Source organism: Corythoichthys intestinalis, chromosome 3, assembly GCF_030265065.1.
Source record: "Corythoichthys intestinalis isolate RoL2023-P3 chromosome 3, ASM3026506v1, whole genome shotgun sequence".
NCBI classification, from domain to species: domain Eukaryota; kingdom Metazoa; phylum Chordata; class Actinopteri; order Syngnathiformes; family Syngnathidae; genus Corythoichthys; species Corythoichthys intestinalis.
Window position 1 is genome coordinate 38,318,004 of NC_080397.1, and position 24,379 is coordinate 38,342,382.

General features: G+C 42.2%; 1 protein-coding gene across 2 annotated transcripts in view; it reads right to left on the reverse strand.

The window, feature by feature from the left end:
* The window catches only part of si:dkey-91m11.5 (PH_BCR_vertebrate and RhoGAP_Bcr domain-containing protein), an 83,304-nt gene that overhangs the window by 22,151 nt on the left and 36,774 nt on the right, over positions 1–24,379 (reverse strand). For both annotated transcript variants that reach the window (XM_057830982.1, XM_057830983.1), the window contains 7 exons: positions 19,227–19,396; positions 18,670–18,774; positions 18,324–18,509; positions 6,156–6,263; positions 5,896–5,956; positions 5,760–5,812; positions 5,535–5,675 (listed from right to left, as the gene is read on the reverse strand). In XM_057830982.1, the coding sequence (XP_057686965.1) occupies positions 5,535–5,675; positions 5,760–5,812; positions 5,896–5,956; positions 6,156–6,263; positions 18,324–18,509; positions 18,670–18,774; positions 19,227–19,396 (824 nt within the window). The remainder of the gene's footprint in view (positions 1–5,534; positions 5,676–5,759; positions 5,813–5,895; positions 5,957–6,155; positions 6,264–18,323; positions 18,510–18,669; positions 18,775–19,226; positions 19,397–24,379) is intronic.

Consider the following 24,379-nt stretch of genomic DNA (forward strand, 5'->3'; position numbering starts at 1 on the left):
GATTATTTGGACAATGATGCGAAATTTGTCGATATTACATTATTATAGTTTGCCATGATTCAAAGTACAGTACTTCGCGCTTCAAACTTCACACCCTCAGTCCACCACAGATTTTTTTCGAATAAAAAATAAATAAATAAATGCAGTATTTTATAAAGCTGTCCCGATCAGATCAAGTAGTCGCTCACTCTCGCTCCTGCCGCTTTTCTTGGTCAGGCACTGCAGTGGAGTTTCCTATTAAAGTAAACGATGATTGACAGACAGTTAAAGTTTGATCTTGCCAGAGTGGCTTGTTGGCCGAAACTTCAAAGCGCCACGTGCGTCAGGATCGTTTAACCTGTTAAACAGTTGGTGTGGCAACTCATTGTGTGTAAGTAATTTGGGGGATAGTAAAGTGTTTAAAACTTATACCGACATAAAATTTGACTCACCATTTGTTTTTACATCTGACCACATGCTAGAAATACGACGATTTATGACAGCGCCACAGTTTCTTTGTTTTCTCGCAAGTCGGACCCATGGTGGATTTTCTTGTGAGAGAAATCAACATGAATTCCAAGAATGTTAGTGCAGATAGTGAAAAAAGCGAAAAAGGTGAGATTGCCATTGAAATGAAGATGGAAATGATAGAAAAATATGAGCGTGGTGCACGCATCCGTGAACTGGCACGACAATACGGCCATAGAATGTCTACGATCTCGACAGTCCTCCCCCTTTCCTTTCGCTAGTCTTTACAAGTTAAAGTGACAATATTATTGTGGTAACATTGCCCCCCCCCAAAAAATCGCCTGCTTCATCAGGTTTTTAATCATTTATTTCAGAACTTGTGCAACACAACATGTCTACTGTCCGCCACAGCTAACAAAGTGAAAGTAACTTAGAGTGTTTGTTGCCAAAAAGCTCAATCTTGGTCTCATCTGACCAAAGTACACCGTCCCAGGCTTCAACTCTAAGTGGGTCTGGCGTGCCACGAAAGATGCGCTGCTGAAAAGCACCTCATACCCATTGTGAAGTATGGGAGTGGGTCAGTGATGCTGTGGGGCTGTTTCGCGTCCAAAGGCCCTGGGAACCTTGTTAGGGTGCATGGCATCATTAATGCTTTGAAATACCAGGACATTTTAAATCAAAATCTGTTGCCCTCTGCCCAAAAACTGAAGATGGGTCATCACTGGGTCTTTCAGCAAGACAATGACCCTAAACATATGGCCAAATCTACACAGAAATGGTTCACCAGACACAAAATCAAGCTCCTTCCATGGCCATCTCAGTCCCCAGACGTTGTTTTGTTGGCAAAAGGGGGTCGTACAAAGTATTAACACCAGGGGTGCTAATAATTGTGACACACATTATTTGATGTAAAATAATTATTTCTTTATGTGGGATTTTTTTCCCCACTGAATAAATGCACTTGTATTGAAGGTTGGATTTTTCTCTTTTTTTCCATTAAGGTCCCATATTATTTGAATTTTAAAAAATATATATTAGAAGCTAAAAAACACATCTTAACCAGGGGTGCCAATAATTATGGAGGGCACTGTATCTGTTCTATGTGTTGGATTTTATCAAGTAAATTTCCCCCAAAAATGCGACTTATACTCCGGTGTGACTTGTACGTTTATTTTTCCTCTTCATTGCGTATTTTTGGGCTGGTGCAACTTTTACTCAGGTGGGACTTAAAGTACGAAAAATACGGTATGTCTAAAAGGAACGGGAAGTCAAACAGACAAACTAACCAAATTATATAAAAAACAGAACTGCAATTTCTTGAAACCAGTTTGTGTAAACAAACTAATTTCACAATTTAATCCCTACTTTGTTCAATACAAACAAAATGTTGGCTGCGTTAGAGTACTGAATCTTATAATCGGAGCCTACTGCTCTTGTTTGACGCATACGTGGCTGTAAACTCTCAGCACTTTAACCTCTGGGAGGAGGCTGTTTACATTGTGACACTGCCCATGTAAAACTATGTTACTAAACACTAACTGCGCTATGACAAAAACAAGGAAATCCATGCACGACAAGAGGCACCCCACTCTGTCCTGGTTTCAAAACTTGGTTGGATTACATCCGCTTATTGCTTTGATGACACAAAGGGGATGGAAACTGCTCAATAATCCAATGGAAAAAACAGCTGTTAGTGCACCCTTTCCTTTTTAATCATTGGCTTCAATGACATTGAGAATTGAGTACTATTCAATGTGTACTTTCAACTCTGTTGGCACACATGCATCAGATAAGTTCTAACTAAGCAAGCATGGTCAAGATGCTCAGGACAACGGACTACTCAGTAATGAGAGCCCTTTCAGGTTATTCTTGGAGGAGGGGGGGTGACAGTGTAGCCGGGAAGGATGGGAGGGAATTCATGGCTAATCAACAGGCCTTCCTCATTTGAGAGACCCTCACCTCCTGTGTTTGCACTGGTTAGTCACAAGCTTCCTTTTTGCTCCATTTCCTTCACAAGTAAAACAGAACGACTTAGATGAGTCAGTGGCAAGCTTTTTTGGAGCTTCCGGACACCTTGTACTTTGAGCCAGTTACCGGCAACACTCACAGTGGAGTGGAACAGCGGAAGAATTTCGTATAGTCTATCTGAATCCTTTGTCTATAAACAGAATCAATATTTAGCGTAATGTCATGCTAATATTAGCCTCAGTTAGAAGCAACACAGTGCCAAATTACATTTTGACAAATTGGCTGTATAGTCCTTTAAAGGTTTGTCTTTTGCCTCCATTTAATAAGTCACAGACAAAGCCTGATTCAAACAAGGGGAGCACTAACAAGGCTCTAAATCAGCTAAATTAGGGGGGAATGGGCGGCTGAAAAACTGTTTGCACCAGCCCACTATATTCAGTTCGCTTAATTTGTAAAAATAGTCCGCTGTGCTGTATTTTTGGGGATTTTCCATTATAATGATCATAGCAAGGGTGTAGGTTTGCATAGGGTTGGTAGGGACATAACAATTTCAGGATGCTCAAATTGCCCCCACCAACTTTTAAGACACCTTATTGGCATTATATAACGAGTTCAGTAATATGGGGAATTTTGATTGTCTTCCCATATGATGTAGGGATACAATATACCCTACCATTATTAAGTAAATAATTTTCATTATGTTCACATTCACATTTATCCCTTTTCACTTGCTGAATTTGCTGGTCAATTTTTTCCCTTCTAATGCACGTTTGATTGGCTGATGACTTGACCTCCCGCAACCTTCTCCCACCACACAGACACACACACACGAACAACCTCGCCGACAGAAATACAACATGCCGCCTCCTCCACCCCCTTTGAAGACAAGGGATATTAGCAGGTTTTTTTCCGGCCAGCACAAGCCACTTTAAGTAAGGTAAAAAGACGTCAATGTTGTGGAGGTGGGGGAAACACCACTAATTTTGCTACTAAAAGTTCGACCAGCATCAGAGTTAGCCTAGCATTAATCTGTGAGAACTTAATAACCTGCAAAACCACTGCGTTCAGGCCAGCCTCCACAAGCGACAACAAAGTCAAGTCAGCCGACTCTCATTTGGATCATTGTTTGCATTATGTGCATTACTGTAATGCAATGTGGAAGGTTCAAAGTGGAAATCCCAAGAATGGGTCCACTTCAGAGGGACACTGACATGAAAATGAATTGACATGAAAAAAAATGTGAAATGAAATCACACATCAGAATTTCATGAGAGTACTTTGGATGCGTCAGATGTAGATCGGTCCTTGGATATCTCAGATTTTTTTCATCGTTTTTTCCCCATATCACTTTTATATTACAATACTTTAGTTTGAGTCTACGAGTGCTCCATTCGCCCCAGAAGAGGACTCATTCTTGGATAGCTCCACGTTTTCTTTTATAAAGGGAGTTGCACTTCAAAATGTAGTTAGTAGTTTTTGAAATCGTAGTGTTTGAATCGAGTGTTGTATCACGTTAACCAAAACACATAAAAGTTAGTAACAGTCAACACACATTTATTTTGCTTCGATCATTTCGCCTATCAATTCATTTGGTTCATATTCGTGAGAAAAGTGGCCCTGACCCCCCGTTCAATAACCTGTTTGGTTTTATTTCTCCCGTACCCAGCAAAAAGTGTACATGCAGGTTATGGTGTTATATCGTCCCTATCTATGTTGAGACCAAACCTACGGCCATGAATCATAGCGACATGAAATAGAATGCATACACGTGAATTTGTAGCTACATATTCCTGCTGGACACTTCATTAGATATCCCCTGCACACGGTTTTTTAAATAAAAAAAGCCTTCAGAAGGAGAGACAGATATGAGATTAGAGCCCAGAAAATATCTGACAAACCTAAGCATTTTTAACTCTTTGGCTGTCATTGACAGCATTGGACTTCCAATTTGTTTTGACCGGGCTGTCTGGCAACTATCATTCGCTGTAAGCCTCTCCCAGTAAAAATGTATTGGATGTCTATCGCCATCCCTCAATGAGTGTTTAGTATACATTTTCTTCTTTTAATAACTATCACAACACACGCTCTGTGAATACATATGGTGGAAAACACAGACAAGACTGAAAAAGCAGTTTCTGCTCTTGCACTCCTCTTTAAAAGAAACTGCTGTATTTTAAGCCAAAACAACTGTTGTGTTTGACAGAACAATATGTCTATATGCTGTCATAGCAGATTCATGGCGCATTAAGCCCCCGAACAATTTTTAATTTGTCAGTTTTACCCTGGAAACCCCCGTTTACAGACGTCGCACAACCGCTTTTGTTTCAACCCAGCCATAAAACGAAGGTAATTAATTAAATTTATTATTCAAAACATCTGTCATTTTTAGCTTAGAATCATTAATTGATGTCTAATATTTCGTTTAAAAAAAAAAAACGACTTTAAAAAATTATTCACTTGCATATTTTTAACTTTTAAACAAATTACGTCAAAATGAAAAAATGGTGTCTGTAAAAAAGTCACGGATAACTACCTCATAACTATCGCTTAATTGTATTTTTTTTGTGACTGTCGCATTTTCTCCAGTATTTTAGATGATGACTAATCGATCCAAACAAAGAAAAATTGAGAAAAAAAAAAAAAACATTTAAAAGGGTAAATATATGAAAAAGAACGTCTCGACCACTCCTTGATGTCTGCGACCCTTGTTGTATTACCATGTTCCACCCATAAAATCCCCCAAAAATCCAGCTGTGGCCATTCACAGTTGTGTCTTGACACTCGGTGATACATGCTACATGGAGTTTTTGGATCGAAAAGGTGTAAGTATGGGATAATATCTCGTTAAAATCATGGCGTCTTTAATTATGCTTTCGCGTGCTCTCACCTCCAGTTAGGATTTTGCTGTTTATTTTATTTATTTATTTATTTTTAATTATTCCATCCGGTTCAAAAGTTTTGTCCCCCCAGAAAATAGAGATTTTAAGCTTTCCAATGATGTATCACACATCCATACAGGACAATTTTTAAATTTGGCCAAATTGGGGGTCTCAGAGCAGTCACCTGAGTGTTTTCCGCCATATACATATTGTTTACTTCATGTCCGTTGTTCAACTAACCTCTCCCTTCTGTACTGTCATTGACTGTCTTCGAGGAGTGATCTCTTCATTAATGCTGGACAGGAAGTTCTGCGAGATGCGCAGGGCATCCTGTAGCAGTGGATAGTCAGGATGACTGGCGGGAGTGTGCTTCAATAAATCCTAAACCGAAAGAAAGGCAAAAACAAAAGAATTTTAATGTCAAACTCAAGAAACGCAATATTAACACAAAACAGCTTGACTTACATGAAGAACAAGTGTGCTGCGTGTCACCCGGTCTACAGGCTTGTAGAGAAGAGCTGTAGAGGAGGAATCAGCATAAAAGTGGTCTGACTCACAATACGGAATTATATGAGTGCTAGTCCTTTCAATCAATACTTACTCTCTAGGGATCTCTTGGCTGACTGGTCTTTGCTATCCTTAGTGCTTTTGACCTTGAGATTCTGTCAGGAAGACATAATCACAGAATCAAATAAGAAGCAGTTCCCTAAAGCATTGCATAATTAAAACAATCAGCACCACTACAAAGAGCTTCTGTGGCTCTTAACTAAGAAGTGCTCCGTCATCACTTGTCCCAAGCAGCTATGCTGCATCAAACGCTCAACTTCTGCAGTTCCCGCTGTGTGTAGTGTTATTACATACCTCAGATATCTGTGCAAACTGCGTGTTGGCCTGGCAGCACTTGTCTGCTGTCGCCACAGCAACCTTATAGTTATCTACAAATGCCCGGTAGACTCCGAGCTGGCTGGCCTGCAGGACATGCAGAGAATCCAAATTAGATTCATTCTATTGCCCATCAAAAATAGTCAGCAGCTCATAATTTAAAGCATCATCCAGGAAAATGTTGAACTAAAATCCTGAATGATAGTTTTATCACCTGCCTGTTTACCTCACTGACTGCCACAGAGTATGTACTAGGGTAGATAGTAAAATAATAAATATACTAGTGCTGCAGCTATCGAATATTTTAGTAATCGAGTAATCGAATGAAAATCCCATCGATTAATCGAGTAATCGGATAAAACATATTTTTTAGGTAAAGAGCAATTATAAATATACATGAGAAAAAAAGACATTTCATCTAATATTGAACCATTTTCAGTCAATCAATGTCTTTATTTTCGATTTACATTGTTGAAAACAGCCAACAATTGACTCTCAGATGTGACTAGAATTAAAAAAAAGACCAAGTCACTACTTTCACGCCAAAAACTTTTAGATCTTATAAAAAATATATATGTCTCTTACCTAAAAATGTTTTTCCCACGTGTTTCAATTGAATTTCCATTTGTGTCAAGCCATTTTTAAGTTCTAGTTAAGTTTTAAGTTAGTCTAAACTGTAAGTCCTGATAGGATTTTGATTTTTTGCAGTGTTCAAAATAAATGTATTGTAACATATCAGGTTATAATATGGCGGAGATATTTGCATGCGTTCCTCAATTCAGCGAGTGACGTGCGGGGGTGAGGGAGGTGCGGGAGAGCGAGAGACGTGCCTTCCTGTTGTTGATGTCATTCCACAAGTTCCCAAAAAAGAAATAATTGCAACCTAACGAAGCGAGTGACTCTTTGTCAACGTTACAGTATGATACCTGCTGTGTTGGAGCACATTAGGGGCCAGTGCTACTTGGTGTTTTATCCAGCAATGACTATTGAGCTAAAATTGACAGTTAGCTTTATCAAATTTTCATTTTACACCCTCATCACTCTACAGCGCTATGTTTCACAGATTAAAGAAAGCCTGTATGTAAGACACGTTAGCCACGCATCGACAGTGGTCATAATAGAAACCTAGCCCTCCGCAGGGCTAACGTTATTTACGTGAGCGAGTGACAGTAACGTTAATCTTATTAGCGCTGAGAAGTGTACTGCTTTAAGATGGCGGCTGTTTACTAACACCGCTGACTCTGTCATTTCGCATCTAGTTCAACATACATGTGATATCTATGAGACACATCAGATGCTACCTGCTGCCACCGCATCATACGGGCTAGTTTTTAGCAACGACGGCGTAGTTTGTAGCGGCTGTCGGCTGCAGAAAGGTTTTTTATATATTTTTTATTGCTTCTTCCTCTACGCACGTGACATCAGCGCGTTGTCCTGCATTAAAAGTAGTCCAGGCAAACGTGATGCTTAGAGCTGGCAAAATTGAACGATTCCTCGAGGTGAATAAAATTACTCGGATCAGTTTTTAAACACGAGTTACTCGAGTTGCTCGAGTATTCGTTTCAGCTCTAAAATATACCAATTGATGGTCATAGACATATCCGCTGATTGGCTGCCATTGATGGCAATATGGGAGTTGTTGGCAGTGAATGATAGCTGCCAACCTTCACAGTCACAATGGATCGCGATCAATGGCACCCAACCAATTAATTTATTACAACATTAACAGTTATAAGACTAAGAAGGTTGTTGATGTGTTTCCATGGTTTCAGTGTTGGAAAAATTGGTAATATGCCATGTTACTGTGTGGTCAATGTAAAATCTTTTACGGCAGATCTGGTTCGTATATCATCATCAATGGCCGCCAATGAGTTAATGTTAGTTAAACAACTTACTGGTAAGAACGCAGCAGGTACATAGACTTCACTATCAGTTGACGAGACAGCTCCATCAGACATTGTGCCACGGCTTCCCGTAGGGGGGCGGGCCAGGCAGAGTGTCATGGCAGCTTTCACTGCGATAAAATCATACACAACCTGCGTTCTAACGCCGGATTTAGGTGGAAACAGGACAAACGTTTTAGTGCATAAAGCAGGCAGGAGAGTCTCAAGAGTGATCTGGTCGAGGATTGAAGGTAATTATGATATAAAATAGCACCATGCATGCACTTTGAAACGTTGTGAAAATAATTAAGTGACTGGACGGGAAAAACCTCATACACAATACACGTAACTTTAGCTTGAAATATTTACGTAAAATGAATGATAACTGCTGCCCCTCCTTGAGTCATCACCTTATCGTGGTGGAGGGGTTTGCGTGTCCCAATGATCCTAGGAGCTATGTTGTCTGGGGGCTTTAAGCCCCTGGCAGGGTCACCCATGGCAAACAGGTCCTAGGTGAGGGGCCAGACAAAGAATGGCTCACAAGACCCCTTATGATGGAGAAAATTACAGGATCCAAGTTTCCCTTGCCCGGACGCGGGTTACCGGGGCCCTCCTCTGGAGCCAGGCCTGGGGGTGGGGCTCGAAGGCGAGCGTCTGGTGGCCGGGCCTTTTCCCATGGGGTCCGGCCGGGCACAGCCTGAAAAGACAACGTGGGTCCGCCTTCCCATGGGCTCACCACCTGTGGGAAGGGCCAAAGGGGTCGGGTGCGTAGCAATTTGGGCGGCAGCCAAAGGCAGGGGCCTTGGCGGTCCAACCCCCGGCTACAGAAGCTAACTCTTGGGACATGGAATGTCACCTCTCTGGCGGGGAAGGAGCCCGTGCTGGTGTGTGAGGCAGAGAAGTTCCAACTAGATATAGTTGGACTCTCCTCCACACACAGTTTGGGTTCCGATACCAGTCCTCTCGAGAGGGGTTGGACCCTCTTCCACTCTGGAGTTGCCCACGGTGAGAGGCGCCGAGCAGGTGTGGGCATACTTATTGCCCCCCGGCTTGGTGCCTATACGCTGGGGTTTACCCCAGTAGACGAGAGGGTAGCCTCCCTCCGCCTTCGGGTGGGGGGACGGGTCCTGACTGTTGTTTGTGCTTATGCACCAAACAGCAGTTCAGAGTACCCACCCTTTTTGGAGTCCTTGGAGGGTGTGCTGGAGAGTGCCCCCTCTGGGGACTCCCTCGTTCTGCTGGGGGACTTCAACACTCACGTGGGCAATGACAGTGAGACCTGGAGGGGCGTGATTGGGAGGAACGGCCCCCCCGATCAGAACCCGAGCGGTGTTCTGTTATTGGACTTCTGTGCTCGTCACGGATTGTCCATAATGAACACCATGTTCAAACATAAGGGTGTCCATATGTGCACTTGGCACCAGGACACCCTAGGCCACAGTTCGATGATCGACTTTGTGATCGTGTCATCGGACTTGCGGCCGCATGTTTTGGACACTCGGGTGAAGAGAGGGGCGGCGCTGTCAACTGATCACCACCTGGTGGTGTGTTGGCTCCGATGGTGGGGGAAGATGCTGGTCAGACCTGGCAGGCCCAAACGTATTGTGAGGGTCTGCTGGGAACGTCTGGCAGAATCCCCTGTCAGAAAGGGCTTCAACACCCACCTCCGGCAGAACTTCTCCCTTGTCCCGGGGAGGTGGGGGACATTGAGTCCGAGTGGACCATGTTCCGCACCTCCATTGTTGAGGCGGCCGATCGGAGCTGCGGCCGTAAGGTGGTTGGTGCCTGTCGTGGCGGCAATCCCCGAACCCGCTGGTGGACACCTGGGGTAAGGGATGCCGTCAAGCTGAAGAAGGAGGCCTATCGGGCCTTTTTGGCCTGTGGGACTCCGGAGGCAGCTGACAGGTACCGGCTGACCAAGCGGACTGCGGCTTCGGCGGTTGCCGAGGCAAAAACTCGGACATGGGAGGAGTTCGGTGAGGCCATGGAAAACGACTTCCGGACGGCTTCGAGGAAATTCTGGTCCACCATCCGGCGTCTGAGGAGAGGAAAGCAGTGCACCATTAACACTGTGTATAGTGAAGATGGTGTACTGCTGACCTCGACTCGGGACGTCGTGAGTCGGTGGGGAGAATACTTCGAAGCCCTCCTCAATTCCACCGACACGCCTTCCTTTGAGGAAGCAGAGTCTGGGGACTCTGAGGTGGGCTCTTCAATCTCTGGGGTTGAAGTCACTGAGGTGGTTGGTAAGCTCCTCGGTGGCAAGGCCCCGGGGGTAGATGAGATCCGCCCAGAGTTCCTAAAGGCTCTGGATGTTGTAGGGCTGTCATGGCTGACACGCCTCTACAACATCGCGTGGACATCGAGGACAGTGCCTCTGGATTGGCAGACCGGGGTGGTGGTCCCCCTTTTTAAAAAGGGGGACCGGAGGGTGTGTTCCAATTAGAGAGGGATCACACTCCTCAGCCTCCCCGGTAAAGTTTACTCAGGGGTGCTGGAGAGGAGGGTCCGTCGGGAAGTCGAATCTCGGATTCAGGAGGAGCAGTGTGGTTTTCGTCCCGGCCGTGGAACAGTGGACTAGCTCTACACCCTCGGCAGGGTCCTCGAGGGTGCATGGGAGTTCGCTCAACCAGTCTACATGTGTTTTGTGGATTTGGAGAAGGCATTCGACCGTGTGCCTAGGGGAGTCCTGTGGAGGGTGCTCCAGGAGTACGGGGTACCGAGCCCCTTGGTAAGGGCTGTTCGGTCCCTGTACAACCAGTGTCAGAGTCTGGTCCGCATTGCCGGCAGTAAGTCGAATTCGTTCCCAGTGAGGATTGGACTCCGCCAAGGCTGCCCTTTGTCACCGATTCTGTTCATAATTTTTATGGACAGAATTTCTAGGCGCAGCCGAAGCGTTGAGGGGGTCCGGTTTGGTGGCCTCAGCATCTCATCTCTGCTTTTTGCAGATGATGTGGTGCTGTTGGCTTCATCAAGCCGTGACCTCCAACTCTCACTGGGGCGGTTTGCAGCCGAGTGTGAAGCGGTTGGGATGAAGATCAGCACCTCCAAATCCGAGACCATGGTCCTCAGCCGGAAAAGGGTGGCATGCCCTCTCCGGGTCGGGGATGAGATCCTGCCCCAAGTGGAGGAGTTTAAGTATCTTGGGGTCTTGTTCACGAGTGAGGGTAGGAGGGAGCGGGAGATTGACAGGCGGATCGGTGCAGCGTCTGCAGTGATGCGGACTCTGCACCGGTCCGGTGTGGTGAAGAAGGAGCTGAGCCAAAAGGCGAAGCTCTCGATTTACCGGTCGATCTACGTTCCTACCCTCACCTATGGTCACGTGCTGTGGGTCGTGACCGAAAGAACAAGATCCCGGATACAAGCGGCCGAAATGAGTTTCCTCCGCAGGGTGTCCGGGCTCTCCCTTAGAGATCGGGTGAGAAGCTCGGTCATCCGGGAGGGGCTTGGTGTCGAGCCGCTACTCCTCCGCGTTGAGAGGAGCCAGTTGAGGTGGCTCGGGCATCTGGTTCGGATGCCTCCTGGACGCCTCCCTGGAGAGGTGTTCCGGGCATGTCCCACCGGCGGGAGGCCCCGGGGTCGACCCAGGACACGCTGGAGAGACTATGTCGCTCGGCTGGCCTGGGAACGTCTTGGAATCCCGCCGGAGGAGCTGGCTGAAGTGGCTGGGGAGAGGGAAGTTTGGGCTTCCCTGCTGAAGCTGCTGCCCCCGCGACCCGACCCCGGAATAAGCGGAAGATAATGGATGGATGGATGGATGAATGATAACTGCCCATTTTTTGCTTTTAACCAAAAATCTGGACTGTTTCACGTTCATATCTATGGAAATTCTGGGATTTACGCATTTATTTACAGTTTTCAATTTAAAAAGCTGTTTTTTGGAAGGCCGCCATATTGGATTTTGTATCTCTACACAATGACTTTACATTTGGATAATTAGGTAATTTTTGGCCAACTGATGGTTTTTGGTTAAAAACAAAAATAGTACCGGTAATTTAGACATTTCTGCGTCCATACAAAAGAAATCGGCTTTTACGTGTTTTATTTTATGTAACATTTCAATCTAAAAATGAAGAGGGCCAGATACCCGGCAAGGCGTGCTGAGGCAATAGTGGCATCGGAATTCAACTTAAATCAGTTGTGATTGTATATGGAAAAATGCAAAATTTGCTTCTGTTGACTAAAATTAAGATGATTCTGCATGCATTCCTCAAGTATTACATTTCTGATGTAAAGATTGATTGATTTAGTAGCGGTTGAAAACTCAAAATTGCAGTAAATAAACAAAATTAAAACTATCTTGGGCAAAAATTGATACGTTAAATATTGCTATTGATCCTGAAAATATGGGTGATAATCTCTGCATTCTCTCTGAGAATTTTATCGCAATTACAGAGGTAGATTTTACTGAAGAGATGCAACCGGCATAAAACCTACAGTACCAAGTTAAGATGGAAAATCAATCAGCACTATAACACAAACATTTTCCATGACCATTACAACAATTTCAGAAGTTGAGTAGCAGAACAAAGCACTGTACTGAATAGGAGACGTCCAACAGGTAAATTAAGGAAAACAGTAGCAGTTAATGACAGGAATATTGAGAGATAACTTAACAGCTTAAACAGCTGTTACTGACACTGTTCTTGGGAGCCTTCAAAAGGCACAAAGTGAAAATCCACAACAATCCTTCTCTCCTATCTTTCATTATATTTTAAAACAACTGATATGAAATTATAAATGTACAAGAATGAATAAATAGTTGATTATGCTTCCAGTCGAATTAACACAGATTTAGGAGGCTCATTATGGGAACAAATGTCAGCACAAAGATTATGTACACAAAGCAATCACATGCATTCTAAAAAGGAAGCAAGGAAGCAAATTCAGGGAGAACAGGGATTATTAGGGATTAAATTACCATGCATGCTATAAATAAAATACGATGTTCTGACCCTCGATGAGGGATTTGCTCTAATTCGAATGACTTCTGACACTGACGAATAATGTTTAATTTTTTGATTTGTTCTTCCACCCATTTATTTTCTACACTCCTCATCCTCACAAAGGTCAGACGCCTTCTTCTCAGTTTTATAAAAATAAACTTGCTGTGTTCTAGCATGCTATATACACGTTGTAACTTGTGTTGTGCTGCAACATACTAAACTCGATTCCTACCAAGTTGAAAAAAAAAAAAAAAAAAGCAAAGCGAGAGAAGGAGACTGATTTGTTTTGTGTCTACATATAAATCCATACATGAATGCGTTTTCATCATGTGCCAAGACTAAATAAGCACTTTTCCACCAACCTCCTGTAGAACCTTTTCTTTATTGCTTGTCATGTGGTGAGGCAATGCTTTTATGGGGCTAAAAATGCCTCCAGGCAGTCTACTCACGTGCACTGTAAAACGTAAAGTCTATGGTAGCTCTTGGTTGTTTTAAGTCACTAAGGAATTCCATTACAGAATTCTCATTGTTTTAATTTCATTCTGAGGAAGGAATTAACTCAAATTTTCTTTTTCCAGATGTATTTTTTTTCTCTATGAATGTGACATCATAGGAAAAGAAAAAACAGGTTTGGCTAATGAGTGTGAACAGGTTTTTACCTGACTATTTTTCTTTTGTAATCCATTTATGATATATTCCTTCTGTAAAGACATGATCCGATTACCTGTTTCAAGGTATTACCTGTCATACCGTCCCTAAGGTATTAGCTATTTTCTATGTCCCAAAAATGCATTGAGAAATCCCTTGCTTGCAGCTGCAAGGTTCAACCCTCCCCCACCGGTTTTTGCTGTGTATACTGTGCATATTTATGTTACATTACTACATTGCTCAGTGTCAGTGAGTCAGCTGTGCTACTGCTTAGAGGAGGAGGGCCAACCGACATGTAAAATATGTTTGCGGAGGGTGGCTGCAGAGTAGGGGTGGGCGATATGGCCTTAAACATGTATCACGATAAATGGAGCAGATTCATCTCGATAACGATAAATGACGATAAAGTCGTCCAAGCGGACTGTTATATAATTTGAAAATATGAATCAATGCATGAAATACAGATGAACAGTTTCTTGTTGATTTAGTTACCAGCATTCAATTTGATATATTTAACAAATGTACATGCAGTCTAGACATTAGGTTTATACAAATGAATTGTAAACAATAAGAATTCAAGTATGAGCATTTATAACAGAGTGTATGGCTTGAACAATGTACATTGTCAAAATCGACATGCCTGTGCAAACATGTCATTGTAACACAAATGACTTGCAGCTCGAACAGTACACTTCAAAAAGACAATTTATTGTTAATGGCTGCTGTGACATAATTATTCAATACAAGTGTTTACTTTATGGTTTCAGGGTCCCCCCCCCCCCAGTGCATTTTTTAATAAATGCACACATACATGAACCCCCAAACAGACAGACAGACAGACACACATTAAAGCTATATTGATCTTCTGCAAATGAAACACTTAAGATTTTATGATAGCAATAATGACACAGAATTAAACACATACAGAAAAATAGCTGGGGCCATTTGTGCTTTATGCTGAATGCTTTACCATCACAAAAGCTATCAGAGAAATCACACACAGTCAGATACAAAATAACGCGACATAGTAATTGCTAGATGCAGTCCATGCCCAATCCACTCATTAAATTCAGCCGTTTTGACAAGGTTAGAGCCGCTATCCGACTCCATCACGTTCATTTGTAGCGTTAGCCGCTAGCGGCCGCTAGCGTTAGCGGCTAGCGTTAGCCTGTGGCCTGGCTACCGGTAGAAAGCACTGAAAGCACAATCTCCGGAAATTGTGAGAACAAGGGAGGACAGCTGGTGAAAGCCCGTCTGGATGCCACCAAGAGTCTATTAAATGTCGGGTGAAAGTTTGGCGAACCTCCCTTAAGCCACACTCCATCACGTTTTGCTTGTAGCATTAGCTGCTAGCGTTAGCTTACCGGGCTTCTGTTTGATTGGCTTCCTGATGATCACGTGACTCCCTACGTAAGTACATTCACTGCTTTCTTAAAGGGGAATGAGCATAGACGAACAACACAGAGTCAAAGCGGGATGAAAAGACTATTTTCTTGTTTTATTAATTTACCGAATTTACCGACATGGTCAAAATTACGTCGGTCATCGTGAAGAATTTCGGTGACGGTAAATTTTCGGTTTACCGCCCAGCTCTACTGCAGAGGAGGCAATACCTCCAATAAATACGTCATGAACATTTCCCACCAGCTAAAAGAGTTAACTCCAGCGTGTTTAGTGTTTCTAGCTGTGGTAAAATGTGTTTTTTTCTCTCTGGCAACTGTCTGTGTTGAGAAAGAGAGTGTGTGTATAATGTAAACATGATACGAGTCGTCCACACATACTTTTTATGGAAAATAATTCAGTTTTTTTTATTCTGGTGGTAATAATGTTGAGCTGTGGCTATGGGCTTACGTTCACCGAAAGGACTGCATTTATTTTAATTTTATTTTTCAAATTTATATTAAAGTGCATATGACCCCAAAAAGCATATTTATATTTCACGCGGTGTTTTATGCTCCTGAATGAAATGGACCGCTTGGATGTGTGTGGAAGCGATTGTTTTATATATTAAATTTTTTAATCCCGCGCCATGAAAATGAGAGACTTCCGGCTTCAGTCTCGGGTTTGGGACGAATGCGAATGTGACATCACCCCAGGTCAGCATCTCACAATGCAGCATTGCTTTATAGCATGCAGATGGACTGCGGATTCAGCTGATTTTGCGGATTAATTCGCTTATTTTTCGCATCACACCAGCCAAACGGCTGCAAAAAAATTGTTGCTGCACCAGGGAGAGGCGTGTGAGCCTTTTTGGGTTTCAAAAGGTTCCTGTTCACCGCAGATATTGGCCAAAACAAGCCCTACTGGCATAAAATATCGTTTGGGATGTGCAACAATAAAGGTGAAGTCGACAGTTTTGACCATTATGGACTAATTTTGCCATGTTGTACTGAATAAATGCATTTTTTATTATCTTATATTCCATTTAGCACAAAAGTGTTATTTGTCATGACTATACCATTTATTTAGCAATTGGGGAGAAATACTTCGATAAAAAGAATATCCTGTGAAAATATTGGAGTAGAGAGACTGAAACAATGACATTTTGCGGCTTTTTCGTCGCATTTTCCTCATTCTGAATAATTCCCCCTCAATGGGCTGAATTCTAATTCAGATGAAACCATGACCCTGCTGACGTCATCCTCCTGTTGGGGGCGCTAGAGCCCTATAATGGTAGGCGTGGCTAAACGGCGGATTAAAAGACCAATTTTTCGTCATTTGCGCTTTGCCAAATTGTTGTATATAGTCGAATCGTCTCAAAATATTGTTCTAATTCACATAATAATGCTATTTAAGACTTTTTTAAAAATCCTGTCGTACGCACTTTAACTTAACATTAGACTTATGTTCCAATTTGCTAATATGTTTTGAAAAATAAAAAATCTGTTCATTGGAAAAAAGTTTTTTTTTTTTTTTTTAAAAACCCCGATATCTCAAAGTAACACATTTTAGAGCTGTAATTGCAAGACTGTGATACCGTGAAACCATGATATTTTGGCTTAAAGTGCCTGTGACACGAAAAAGCATGTTTATTTCATAATACACGCAGTATTTTATGCTCCTGAATAATATGGACCGCTTGGATGTGTGTGGAAGCGATCGCTATATTTATTTAGTTTTTTTAATCCCGCGCTATGAAAATGAGTGACTTTCGGCAACAGTTTCGAGTTGAGAAAGAGGGCGCTGTGACGTGTACGGAGGAAGGAGTCCTCTTCACTATACAGCCGTATTGTTGTATGAGAACTAAGGATTCAGCTGATTTTGCGGATTAATACGTTTATTTTTCGCATCACGCCAGCCAAACGGCTGCAGAAAGATCTTGCTGTATGAGGGAGAGGCATGTGCGCCTTTTTGGAGTTTCAAAAGGTTCACATTCACCAGTGGATATTGGCCAAAACAAGCCCTACTACTGTGGGACCATGGGACTTACGAGGAAGTGAGTAAACATCTTGTTTTGTATTATGTCAAAAACTGGCGAATACAGCGATTACAAAGTAAACACTTCAAACTTTCTTTAAATAAAGGACTACTTACGTTTGATTATTGATAGGCATGTAAAAAGCTTTCCTCATGCACATTAGCTGCACGTTAGCTGCACAACAACTGCAGCCACCCTACTCCGAGGAACGAGCTGTAAATTGCTCCCCGCCGGGTGGTTTGCTGATCGGCGAAGACAATCGACAACCCAGTCGTCATGTCAAATGATCCGGGCTAGTTATGTGTGATTTTCCGCTTCGAAGACTTTGAAACATCACTCGGTTCGGGTTAGCATGTTGGCTAGCTGTAACGCCTCTTGGTTTGTTTACATTCTCCGAAGCCGGGGAAGTGAAATTACATAAGCCCGATGTAGGTGTCATAAATTATCGTTCAGGAGGTGCGACAGTAAAGGTGAAGTCGACATTTTGGACCATTATGGAGTAATTTTGCCATGTCGTCCTGAATAAGTGCATTTTTTTTTTTTCATATTCCATTTAGCACAAGACTGTTATTTGTCATGACCATGCCATTTATTTAGCAATTGGGGAAAAATACTTGGATAAAAAGAATATCCTGTAAAAATATTGGAGTAGAGAGACTGAAACAATTACATTTTGCGGCTCTCTTCGTCGCGTTTTCCTCGTTTTGAATAATTCCCCCTCAACGGGCTGACTGGTCCTTCTCAAGCCATTTATTTAGCTATTGGGGGGGAAATACTTGAATAAAAAGAATATCCTGTAAAAATATTGGAGTAGAGAGACTGAAACAATTACATTTTGCGGCTCTCTTCGTCGCGTTTTCCTCGTTCTGAATAATTCCCCCTCAATGGGCTGAGTAGTAAAATCGATGAGCCCGTTCTCCCGCTGACGTCATCCACCTGTTGGGGATGCTGGAGCCACATAATGGTAGGCGTGGCTAACCGGCAGATTAAAAGACTAATTTCTCGTCATCTGCACTTTGCTAAATTGTTGTATATAGTCGAATCGTCTCAAAATATGATTCTAAATCACATAATAATGCTATTTAAGACTTTTTTTCTCCTGTCGTATGCTCTTTAAGGTTGTTATACCGTCAGAATATCATACCGGCACACGCCTGCTTCTGTGTATGATTTCTATTTAAAGCTTGAGTTGACGATTCAGTAATTTTAAGTCACACGGAGGAAAACGGCAAATCTTAAAATGATATCATACCAGTCTCTGGAAAAGGTCTCCCACACACTGCTGGTAATTCCAGTCTTGCACACGAGGGAGCAGAGCATCGTAGAAGTCTTTATGGATCTCATGGAGCTCTGGCACTTTAAAGAAAATCGTCTCAATCTGTTGGATGGTCAGCATTGGTTGGGATGTTGTGGCTGCGGCCCTGAGAGGCTTCATGGGCTTTAAAAACATAAGCCATGATATTACTAAGCAACTTTATGGAAACAAGAATTTTAGATTCAAGTCATGCCTCATTCATACAAAACATAGATAAAACTGGACATTATCTTTGATTTAAAGGCTTAAACTATGGGGAAACAAGTGTGTGCGTTGAACATACAATCAAAAGTGCTTCTAGGTGGCTGAGGTAGGTCTCCTCACTGGCCAGGATTCCAGAGACAACCCATTTCCTCATCTCCACACCTTTTTCCTGATCAAGTTCAACCTGACACAAACATGGACATGACCAAGAGAAAACAGTCATATCGTTGATGGATGTGCAAAGTGTCAAAATGAGAGCACACTAGTTGCTACAAATGTTGTTGTAACATTAGGACAAAGCATATTTCATTACACTCTGTAGGAGTTGTCATTCCACATGTGCTAAGTCAGTGTGATATCTTAAAAGAAAATACATTTGCTTCCTGACCAGGACATATTTTTTGAACAGGCGTTAACATTTAATGTTAACTTGTTTTGTTTACTGATTGTTGTCATATTGACTTCATTTCTCTGGTGATCTTGCACATATTATGACTTTTTTTAAAACCTTACAGGGCACTAATTTAAATCATTGGCTGCCATTGACAGCACCAGAAATCCAATCTATTTGCACATTTAAACACCACTGACGGTCATTATCCCATTAGTAAGAAAAGCACAGTAGAGTAACTGTACCGACAGCGTAGACTCCAGGGAACCAGATGACTGCGTGTCTCGGCTGCATCGACTTTTCGAGCGGAGTTTAGGTGAGGAGAGAGGAGAGCCAGTGAGGGAGAGCGCATCGTGACAAGACTGTTCTTCCGAGTGTTCCAAGTCATAATTAAATGACGGCGAAGCTTCGGTATCTGTCAAAAACCAGAGGCAAACGTACGCCATGTATTAATAACATTTACAAGTTGTTTTGAAATCACCAGACCATTTAAGATTTAAGAAAAAATGTAATAAAACACAGTAAAAGATCATGAAGACAAAATTACCGTATTGGCTCAAATATAAGACGGCCCTGATTATAAGACAAACCCCTCTTTTTCAAGAGTCAAGTTTGAAAAAAGACTTTTTGAACACCAAATTAATTTTTATATAGAAAATAATTACAATACATCCGAAACAAATGATTCTAACAATATATTTGAGAGAAAAAGCATGTTATTTTGCCTCATTCAAATCCTAATATCTGAACATTTAAAGGCTTGAACAGCCTTGAACTACTACAGTTGTGTGTAATGAATCTAAAATATATTAAAGTCTAATGTTTATCAGTACATTACAGAAAATAATTAACTTTATCACAATATGCTATTTTTTTGTGAAGGACTAGTATAGAAGGAACTCAACAATAGTTTATCACTCTCATTAGATCAAATAGGTGAGTGGATAAACAAGAAATACACAGGCAATGATTATGTTTGCCTTGGTGTCCAGTAGTTCATCAGGTCAAGATCAAGTGAATCAAATGTGAACAAAATTACCTACAGTTCACCGTATACTTGCTTTTGTCTCAAAGGTCTACACCAGGGGTCTTTAACGACCAGCCCGCGGACCATTACCGGTCCGTGGCGCATTTGGTACCAGGCCGCGCAGAATAAATAATAAATAATTTATTAACGACTGCGTTCTGGCCAGGCCGATTGACTTTGGCCTGTGCCGCTTAACACACCAATATCCCTGTCTACTATAGATATACAACTACAGAATGGGAGGTCATCATAGAAATGCAGTGATTGGACTTTTAGCAGTACATCTTGTTTTGTATATCTATGTGCGCTTGGCCTCGATAACAACGTATGACGTAGATCGTCGCCCATCACATTTGTTCCCAGAAATAATTAGCCCCCACATTAGAGTGACTGAAAAACAGACGTCTTTGGACATATTTTTTACGGGGAAAAGGGAACCTGACGAGCCAGAAGATGAGCCTACAGCCTCGAAGAAACAGAATCTACTGTATGCTACTTCCCAATCACTAAAGACCCACCAAAAGCGAAGGAGTGGATTCGTGACCCGCATGTGAATAAACCGAGTGATTCGAGCATGTTTGTGCAACAGGAATATCATCTTCTAGAGACGCAAATCACGGCGACCTTATACGTACATTTGAGACAACAACTCTACCGAGGTTCTGCATTGAAGTCATATCGGAATATACTGACATCGCTAGCAGAGCACTAAAACAATCAAAACAAGCTCAGGCCTCCCACTGATTAAGTGGGCGAGTTGTATTTTCCCTGCACTTAACACGACGGGGCTAAAAACAAATGTTTTTTTATATTTGCTGTATTTTTCTGCCGCACATTTCCGGTGTTCTGACAAATTTGGCATGCGCGTAACGTTAAAAATGACTGCGAATGCAGCGATTCCAAAGTACACACTACAAACTTTCTTTAAAGAAAGGAATGTGAACTTACGTTTGCCATGTTAGTTGCACACAAAAACTGCACGCAGCTCTCTCACTTAACAACTTCGCCGTGTCCTTAAGCATTAATTTACGCTATTTTCGTGTTGTATGTGTACGATGTAAATAGTTTTTTAGCACCATTGGATAACATTGAGAGTCCAATTGAATATAAAAGAGGGCTTTTTTCACCGCCACAAATGGGAGCAAAATTTTATAAGGGTGCAAAATTTGACACAACACCGGTCCGTGTAAAAAAGGCCCAAATCACACCGGTCCGTGTTGCAAAAAAGGTTGGGGACCCCTGGTCTACAGGGTCAGACTTGAAAGAAACAGGCTGACAGAATTCACATGCATATTATATAGGCTACTATGTTCAGATCCAATATTTAGGACCTTGCATCCTGTAATTACTGCCAGCTGTCCTTGACTCACCAAGTCTTCCCCACTCAGAATTATCAATGTCATCACGGACATGACTGCTGTTTATGAGAGGGAATCTCAAGAAGCAAAGAACAAGCATGCATCCTTGAGAACGGTGACAGGTTTCCAACGAGAAGCTCATAAAAAGCTTGCAAACAGGAAAGAGAATTCCGGAAAGGAAGGGAGGATAAAACAGTCGCTCTGGAGAGTCCTGGGAAACCAAGGCACATTTAACAAAGTGACATCTACAAACGCTCTGTGACACAACAAATAAGGAGAGAAGTGTATTGACTGTGTGAGAGAGATGAGTACCGGCCAACAGTGAGGTCGAGTACACAGGGGAAGTCCTGTGTGAAAGGCCACTCTGTTTCAGAGAGATTATACATCAAGTCTGCCAATGGATGAATAACACATCCTCCAGCAATCAGAAGCCTCTGCGCCAACTACAATCTCATTCGAGTTCTTATACATAGTATAATCTGCAAGATGGGACATCCAGCGTGAAATGACTAAATTGAGTGTTTCACGGAGTATAATATGGAGTCTTTTATTGTGATAAGGTCAGAAAAGGGATGTCAAATAATTCAGTGTAACGAGACTGGGGACAGAGGAAGTGCCCAGCCAACCCTGTCCGGGAAATTCAGGAATTCATTTTCAGCATCGTAGCGGAAACAGACCTTCTGCACAAGGTCATTGTAATTTGTTGTAGAAAATTACACAACACATTTAGGTTTTCCCATAATTTATCCTTGTCTTCTATTTTTATTAATATTATTATTGTAACTTGATCATCTGTTGTCCTCTGTGAACTTCCTTTAAAGAAAAAAGGTTCTTTTATGACATCACATCATCGTATCAATGTTTCTAGGTAAAATAGCAAAATTTCAGATTGTCACTTTTATAGAAGTTGACATGTTGCAAGTATTTTTTTTTTACTGATTACCATTTTAAAATCAATTAAATGGTTGTTGAACAATGTTTACATAAATGGAATATATATTTTTAAAAATGATTTAAAAAATTTTTGAAAAGTTTTGACGCCGGGGAGGTCATTTTTTTTATTTACTCATGCCTGTGCGATGATTGATTTTGCTGATTTAAATTTTTTAAAAAGTCATTAATGATGATTTATATATTGTTACTAACAATCTGCCCTGCATTGAACGTAACATTGGGTATCTTTTCAACATTTATAAAACATTTTCATAACATTTGTGATGACACGTCGACTGAAAACTAGTTGAATGACGCTTCTTTCATTGGCCCTAATTAACTTTGAGGAGGGTGGCAGGAGCCCTGCCGCACAAAAAAAAGTACAAATGTGGTGACTCCTTTACGGCATATGTCACTTCCCCCTTTCATTATAAAGATGGAAGTCGATGTAAATGCTTTCGCGCGAATTCTGCAAAGGTGGCAGAGCGACAAAAGACACAAAAAGTTTTGTCCGAGGAGGAAAAACAAGCGGTTACCAGGATTAAAGGATACTCAAGAATGAACATTGGCATGGTTTTCACTTGCTGGCATGATGCGCCCTCACCTCACTACCGAACTAGTCAGCGGGCATAGGGGAGTTAGCCACACTAAGGCTACGTCTACACTGGACAGATAAGTTTTCTCCAGGGTATTTTGCCAACTATTTTTATACCTGTCCACACTTACGTTTAAGGTGCGTTTAATCCCTCCCCCGCGCCTCTGCAAGGTTCGCCTGCATTTGCGCAAACTACACGTGTAGAAAGGAGCAGTCTCATACAGTGGGGCAAATAAGTATTCAGTCAACCACCAATTGTGCAAGTTCTCCTACTTGAAAAGATTAGAGAGGCCTGTAATTGTCAACATGGGTAAACCTCAACCACGAGAGACAAAATGTGGAGAAAAAAAACAGAAAATCACATTGTTTGATTTTTAAAGAATTTCGTTGCAAATCATGGTGGAAAATAAGTATTTGGTCAATACCAAAAGTTCATCTCAATACTTTGTTATGTACCCTTTGTTGGCAATAACGGAGGCTAAACGTTTTCTGTAACTCTTCACTCTTCGCTTGGTGCAAAGAAATCAACTGTGGGAGCAATTATTAGAAAATGGAAGACATACAAGACCACAGATAATCTCCCTCGATCTGGGGCTCCATGCAAAATCTTACCCCATGGCGTCAAAATGATAACAAGAACAGTGAGCAAAAATCCCAGAACCACAACGGGGGACCTAGTGAATGACCTACAGAGAGCTGGGACCACAGTAACAAAGGCTACTGTCAGTAACACAATGCGCCGCCAGGGACTCAAACCCTGCACGGCCAGACGTGTCCCCCTGCTTAAGCCAGTACACGTCCAGGCCCATCTGCGGTTCGCTAGAGAGCATTTGGATGATCCAGAAGAGGACTGGGAGAATGTGTTATGGTCAGATGAAACCAAAATAGAACTTTTTGGTAGAAACACAGGTTCTCGTGTTTGGAGGAGAAGGAATACTCAATTGCCCCATACCCACTGTGAAGCATGGGGGTGGAAACATCATGCTTTGGGGCTGTTTTTCCTGTAAAGGGACCAGGACAACTGATCTGTGTAAAGGAATGAATGAATGGGACCATGTTTTGAGAGATTTTGAGTGAAAATCTCCTTCCATCAGCAAGGGCATTGAAGATGAGACATGGCTGGGTCTTTCAGCATGACAGTGATCCCAAACACACAGCCAGGGCAACAAAGGAGTGGCTTCGTAAGAAGCATTTCAAGGTCCTGGAGTGGCCTAGCCAGTCTCTAGATCTCAACCCCAAAAAAAAAAATCTGTGGAGGGAGTTGAAAGTCCGTGTTGCCCAACAACAGCCCCAAAACATCACTGCTCTCGAGGAGATCTGCATGGAGGAATGGGCCAAAACACCAGCAACAGTGTGTGAAAAGCTTGTGAAGAGTTACAGAAAACGTTTGGCTTCCGTTATTGCCAACAAAGGGTACATAACAAAGTATTGAGATGAGCTTTTAGTATTGACCAAATACTTATTTTCCACCATGATTTGCAAAGA